This window comes from Mytilus trossulus, chromosome 1 (genome assembly GCF_036588685.1).
Source record: "Mytilus trossulus isolate FHL-02 chromosome 1, PNRI_Mtr1.1.1.hap1, whole genome shotgun sequence".
In the NCBI taxonomy this organism is placed as follows: domain Eukaryota; kingdom Metazoa; phylum Mollusca; class Bivalvia; order Mytilida; family Mytilidae; genus Mytilus; species Mytilus trossulus.
Genome location: NC_086373.1, coordinates 437,675 through 444,781, shown reverse-complemented (window position 1 = coordinate 444,781; position 7,107 = coordinate 437,675). Strand labels below are relative to the sequence as shown.

The 7,107-nt window shown below is 32.0% G+C and overlaps 1 protein-coding gene across 1 annotated transcript; it reads left to right on the top strand.

Annotated features, from left to right (window-relative positions):
• Positions 1-927: 927 nt before the first annotated feature.
• Positions 928-6,697, top strand: LOC134711867 (vitelline membrane outer layer protein 1-like). Its single transcript, XM_063572820.1, has 4 exons — positions 928-946; positions 1,187-1,388; positions 3,065-3,274; positions 5,772-6,697. The coding sequence occupies exons 2-4, from the start codon at positions 1,221-1,223 to the stop codon at positions 6,009-6,011; spliced, it is 618 nt and encodes a 205-aa protein (XP_063428890.1). The 5' UTR covers positions 928-946; positions 1,187-1,220; the 3' UTR covers positions 6,012-6,697.
• The last annotated feature ends 410 nt before the right edge of the window (positions 6,698-7,107 follow it).

The window sequence follows — 7,107 nt, the reverse complement described above, 5'->3', positions numbered from 1 at the left end:
AGTACCAAGTCCTTATAGATGAATATTCAGCGACTACATTATCAAAAGACCGATGATTGTGACTTTTTTTATGAAAAGGATATGGAGTGAAACGATACTGTTTTAAATCTAAACGACTCCGTAAATCATTTTGTTTACAGCACAAACCTATGGCAATTCCTAGAATTAATTTGTCCAGTAACCTCGCCTTGTAACATCCGTCAATAAATAAAAAAAGAAATAAGGTACATTGTAGTTCACACCTCCTGGAAAAACCCAAATAAACAATTTTTAAAAACACAAAATCGTCATAGCGTTATTCTGACAGGTCACTATATATAATATGTATCAATCTTGTATTGTATACATTTACTGGAGTTAACCAATACAAGGTAACTTGTCTTTTTTTATCGTCAATTTCTATTTTTTAAATTGATAAAATGCATGTAAAATTTTACACATGTTTTAGTAGAGAATTTTAAGTTTTTGGCGAACTTAAACGTAACAAACCTTAACATTTCAAAAAAATATGATCATTGTTATCTCCCGTTGACCATTAATTCAACTTCTGAATTAAACAAAAATCGTATATTTTGACGTACGTAATACACCTAGCTTGGTCGTTGTATGATGCTTACATTGCTTGGGTAAATTTTAAAATTGTTTGTATGCACATTGAACGACAAATCAATGAATTTGTTTGTAGATAGATGTTTTTGTGTTCTGTTAAATTGATTCTTTAAATTTTTTTATACGATGATGACTGATGTACCCATATTTTGACTATTTCATTTATTTATGAGACTGTCATTAAAGTGAGAGGGTTAGCGCTATAAAACCAGTGCTTGTCCATTCGTTTTTGAAGCGTTTTATTATATGATTTTGCCATGTGATTATGGACTTTCCGAATTGATTTTCCTCAATTCAATATTTTTGTGATTTTACTTTTTGAACAGTACTAAACAAGGTAAGCTTGAAATGTGTCGACTATATCAGTAAGTACACACTTCACTAATAGTATATCATTGAATAAAGAACCATTGAATATGTTCCATGTATAAGTATGCTGCTGCCTATAACGAATAATTTCGCCGGCCAATTCTTTCCATTTTTACCCTGAATCATTAGAGCTTTGATGTGATTCAATACGGGTTATGTTATGTAAATTGAAAATGATGTATTTTAGAATATGTTTTTATGCTTTCAGAATAAACTGCGATACAAATTCGAATTCATCAAGAATGTGTAGAGTATTATTGTTATTTAGTTTAGTCGTATGTGCTTGTTATGCCACGTTTCCAAGACGCATTGGCAGAACTTTAAGAGTGTCAAATGGTGGACGCTGGGGTAAATGGCAAGCACCAAGTTTTTGTCCAAATGGACAATTTGCCAGTGGTTATAAATTAAAGGTATGATATAATGTTTTACAGTGCTGTTTCAAAAGAGCTATACATTTGTTAATTCTGATGTTTCCTCGTCTTATTATGCCCCACCTACAATAGTAGAGGGGAATTATGTTTTCTGGTCTGTGCGTCCGTCCGTCTGTTCGTTCTTCCCTCCGTTCGTCCGTCCGTTCGTTCGTCCAGCTTCCGGTTAAAGTTTTTGGTAAAGGTAGTTTTTAATGAAACTGAAGTCCAATCGACTTGAAACTTAGTACACATGTTGCTTATGATATAATCGTTCTAATTTGAAAGCCAAATTAGACTTAAGACCCCAATTTCACAGTCCACTGAACGTAGAAAATGAAAGTGTAAGTTTCAGGTTAAAGATTTTGGTCAAGGTAGTTTTTGATGAAGTTGAAGTCCAATCAACTTGAAACTTAGTACAAATGTTCCCTATGATATGATCTTTTTAGTTTAAATGCCAAATTTGATTTTTTACCCAATTTCACGGTCCATTAAACATGGAAAATGAAAGTGCGATTGGGCATCCGTGTACTTTGGACACATTCTTGTTTTATTTATTAGTTTCCTGTCATACTTGAGAAAACTTCATTATACGAAAAGATGAACAATTTAACAAAAAAGAAATTATTATCCATGCAACGTACAAAATGGCTTGATTTAGTTTGATACTTTTCTGATTTTAATAATTTGTGAGGTTTAACTAGCTATTCAACAAAGTTCAATATCTCGTTTTTCTTTGTAAAATTCCTGTTCCAAGTCACAATATGGCAGCTGTTTATAATTCATTCTATCGATTGATAGCATTGATGTTTAAAGTTTTTATTGACTACCCCTTTTTGAATTTGCCTAAGAGTTTTTGTTTTATTTCTTTAGAGCACCACTGAGAAATGAAATCGGCGTCTTCATCTTACAATGTAGATATCTTTAATGAGAACCGCAAGATACTGAAGAGATATTCAACTCATTAGTAAAACACAAACTGATAATGCCATGGCAATATAAAAAAAACACTGATCAAACTTCAAACAACAGTATACAAAACCCATTTCAGAAATTAAAGACTAAGCAATATGAATCCCTCCTTAAACTGAATGTGATCACAAGTGCTCTAGAAGGGCAAGCAGATACTGCCTCATATGTAGCACTCGTCATGAGCATGATAAAATGTTACTTCAACCTTTGTGAACTAGGGAGGTTATGATGTAAAAAAGACGAACTTCTTGGTGCTTTAGAAATGATCATATAATATGTCAGTTATATTGTGTCAATTATAGATTTTTCACCGCCGGGCGTATCAACAAAGGTGATTTCAATTAATTCTTTACATCTCTTACAGTCAAAATAAGCATACGGCTGCTAACATTTATGGTGTACTTATATTTCCTAATGATGATTAAAAAAAAGAAATAATATCAGTTTTGTCAGCACAGATGATAAACCATTCAAATTTCAGACAGGAGACCAGTACTAGTATATCTATTCTCTGGTGCACCACTGAATCACTCAGAAGCAGTAATTCTCAGAACAATAACGAGTTACATGCTCGGTAATGATCTTGGGAAAACTGTAAAATAATATCATCATCATAATCATAAAAAAACTACGTAAAAATAATATGGATATCTATAACAATAATTATTATAATAACCTTAATAAAATAAATTGCAATGTTGAAACAGATTGAACAAAGACAAGGTTCGCTTTCATGGGAGGACGATACTTCTCTGAATGGTATAGAATTGGTGTGTGGTACCAGAAATACTGCTTCCGGAAACGGATATACCGTATCATCTGGGTATAGCCATTGGGGAAGTTGGAAAGGATTGATAACATGTGGAAGTGCGGGAAAATTCTTAACCGCATTCTCTCTCCAAGTTGAGAGTAAACAGGTATTCTATTAAAAAAAATTAAGATACATTATAGCTATTCTTTCGAACAACATTTTAAGCTTCGATGAAAAGAAATTGAAAGAAAACTACTATTTTTTTTTAAAATATTTTACAAATGTATACGTGTTCCAAAAGAAAAACGATGAAGGGAAAAAGTAAGTCATAGAAGAAAAAAAACAATCGAAAGAAAGACAAACATCACAAAAAAAACACTACTTAGATTACTAAAGACATTGACACGTGTCTGAAGGAACTTTAATGGAACGCAAATGTGACTCTAAAAATCAAAATACAATGAATCTATCGTAAGAATAGAGCTTTCTAAGAAAGAAGGGAGCTTGTTATTTTAGTAAATAAGATGCATTAAGTATTTATAAAAATGTTTTCTGTCAAAACTGATTGCACTGCTTTATTGACAATTGACAATTTAATGGAATTTGATGCGACTGTCATATAAGTGAGAGGTTTAGCTAGCTATAAAACCAGGTTCAATCCACCATTTTCTACATTAGAAAATGCCTGTACCAAGTCAGGAATATGACAGTTGTTACCCATTCGTTTGATGTGTTTGGACTTTTGATTTTGCCTTTTGATTTTTGATTTTCCTTTTTGAATTTTCCTCGGAGTTCGGTATTTTTGTGTTTTTACTTTTTAGCCCTCGTTTTTTACCTTTATAATATCATTACATATGCCGTGGTTAATAATAAAGAAATAATGCATGGCAGCCGTAGATAAATAAAGGCAACAGTAGTATGCCGCTGTTCAAAACTCGTAAATCCATGGACAAAAAAAAAATGTTTTCATTTAACTATTGGTTAGGCGTTTATATTCTATTATTTCGTTATTTCGATTCTGATAGGACAAATACGGTAATTTGGCTAATAGTGAAAGACACATACATACGATACTGTTTGGCTGTTCTTTTTTACCCAATTTTTGTATCTGAATCTTGGTCTACGTAAACTAGGGGTTTTGATGTCGAATATCTGGTAACAAAATAAGTTGTTCGTAACGCAGAACAGCCGTTTTGTTGTGTATTACTGCGTATGTGCTAAATGTAGATATATTGTGATTATACTGGTTGACGATGATAGGTTAGAATGTACAGATAACAATGTAATAAAAACGAAATATCTTTTAAAAGATAATGCATTAGGGATTTCAGAGGGAGGCTACTGATGGTTATCTTTCCATTCAGGTATTTTCTCGGTTAAAATCAAGTTAACTGGATTTCACCGGAAAATCTTCATCGATCAAAGGTTGAATCTCCAAATTCTAGCTTCCCTTATTTTATAAGTTACTGAAGTTTGCTAGGATGTAAATCCTTTATTTTTCTAAGTTGTATTGTAATTTGATGTTTGCAAAAGGTATAGTTTCATTTGAACTTAGTTAAAAGAGGATCGGTGCAGCTACCCTTTTTACTTTGTGCATGTAAACTGAATTATTGTCAAGAAAAAAACAATATTAGAAAAAATGTAAGAGGGACTTACTTTTAAACCGGTTAGGGTAACAGTTAATGTGTTATCTGCTGCCAAAGTAAGCGTCCCGCCCCATTTATTTTGGAAGAGAGAGAATGTGACATGCGGACGATATAATATGAGTTAGAACAATTTATTGTACAAATATTTTCACTAATGACAGTGTATGTATTTTTGTTGTTTTACCATTATTTACAGTCTTATTTTCGTTTACTCAGCACGTCGAGACTTTTTATTTCATAATGTTTGCTCAATGTAATAATATTATGATATAAGTTCACCGATAGAATTTGCACGGGCTTGGTTCGTTTGTGTGTGTGTGTGTGTTTTGCATTGTCGTCGTGTTTTTTGTTTGTGTTGTTTCGTTTTCTTCCTTTTATAGTTGATGTGTTGTAATCAGTTTAAGTTTGTAACCCAGATTTGTTTTCTCTCAAACTATTTATGACTTTCGAACAGCGGTATACTACTGGTGCTTTTATTAATCCAGAACTATTTTAGAGAATACATTGATTTTATATCAAGCCTTCAAAAAAGATCATTTTCTATTGAATTGAAAATTCCAGGCAGAGAATTTCTTCACATAATAATAAAAGTTTGATTTACACAGTATGCAAGCACAATCTTGTACACAATCAGCTAACTGACGCATAGGTGTTTTTTTTACAGGTGTTTTCGGAAGAGGCTTGAATTTATTTGAAGTCAAATGTTGAAGTAACCAATGACAAAGATCGTTACTTTACGAGTTGATCTTGTAAAGTTTGTTTCACTGAATTGTTTTTTGGTCTTTCGCTTTACTTGGATAAAGTCAAGTGTAACTAAGACTACATTAAAATAAATTAAAAAAACAAAGTATTAAGGTACTAGTAAGGTACACTTGTATGCCTTAAGATGATGGACTTTTCTGTACCGACTTTTTTTTTACTTCTTTAAAGTTTAAAGCGTTAATTTAAAAAATATTATAGTAAGAATACAATGTATTGATATTTTAAGGGCTAAACATTTTTACACTTTTTTTAAAGGGAAATGGAGATGACACTGCAGCCAACTATGTAAAATTTGAGTGTCGAAATTTAAACAGTGTAAGCCGTTCCCACAGCATTGGTGATGACGGTTTTTGGGGTAGTTACGGTGCTTGGAGTATGTCATGTGCAAAAGGAAGTGCTATCTGTGGACTGAGAACTAAACTAGAGATACCTCAAGGCAGCGGGGATGACACAGCTTTAAATGATGTTGAGTTCTATTGTTGTGGAAGCGATTAACATATCTTTGTTCACTACGCTTAACATTTAGTTATTGTAACCGGCTGCAAATATAAAAAGTTTTACTTGAACTACAACAGTTTTGTTAAGTATTTTTGACTAAATTATAATCCTGGTACCTTTGATAACTATTTTGAACAAGAAATTTTTTTTTCTAATTTCAGAGCCCATTTTTTAAATTCCTATCTCAATTAGGGCAACAACTGTATTATTCTGATGTTAAAATCTCATTATTCAATTTCAATCATTTTGACAAACAAAGCCAAAGGGTATTATCTTACAAAGAGCAAGACCGGCTGCGTCCACTTGATTAACTTAACAAGGTGCAAAACCAGCTGCGTTTATTGGATAAACCAGACAATGCTATTGATTAGAGGAGTTACATTCATTTTGATGTGTCACCCTCGGTTTTATTTTGTTACCTGGATTTTGTGTTTGTTTATTCGAATTTGGACTATTGAACAGCGGTATATTACTGTTGTCTTTATTTCATTTGTTGAAAGATATCTCCATCAGTTGACATTTAAGTGAACTGTATATGCGAAAAGTGCCATTAAATTAGAATTAGGATATAATTGAAGATTATGTTTTTAATACTGATTTAACATTTATTAATAACAATGAAAGTTACAATACCTATTAATATACAATTGTGGTCGTAATAAGATAAAGTGTTTATTATCTAGCTTTGTCGGTGTTTCTTCTAAATCAAACTGTAAACCAAATACATTGTATAACTAAAATATAACAAATGAACTGGGTGATTAATTATCTTTACCATAACACACGAATACAAAGAAAAAAAATATGTATTTACAACTATAACTTCACAGTCAGCAAAAAAGTCATAGTCGGTAACAAATGCGAGATTCCTGTTTTCCCATGTGAATTCCCTGTTCTGTTGTGTGGCATTTCAAATAATGGTTTTCATTTCCTCAGATGTTTTTAGCAAAACTTTTAAGAATTTTGGTCCTCAATGCTCCTCAACTTCGTACTTTATTTGGCCTTTTTTCCCTTTTAAGGATTCGATTTTGTAGACAAAACACGCGTCTTGTATAATCATTTTGTATATATGAAAAGTATATAAAATTATATT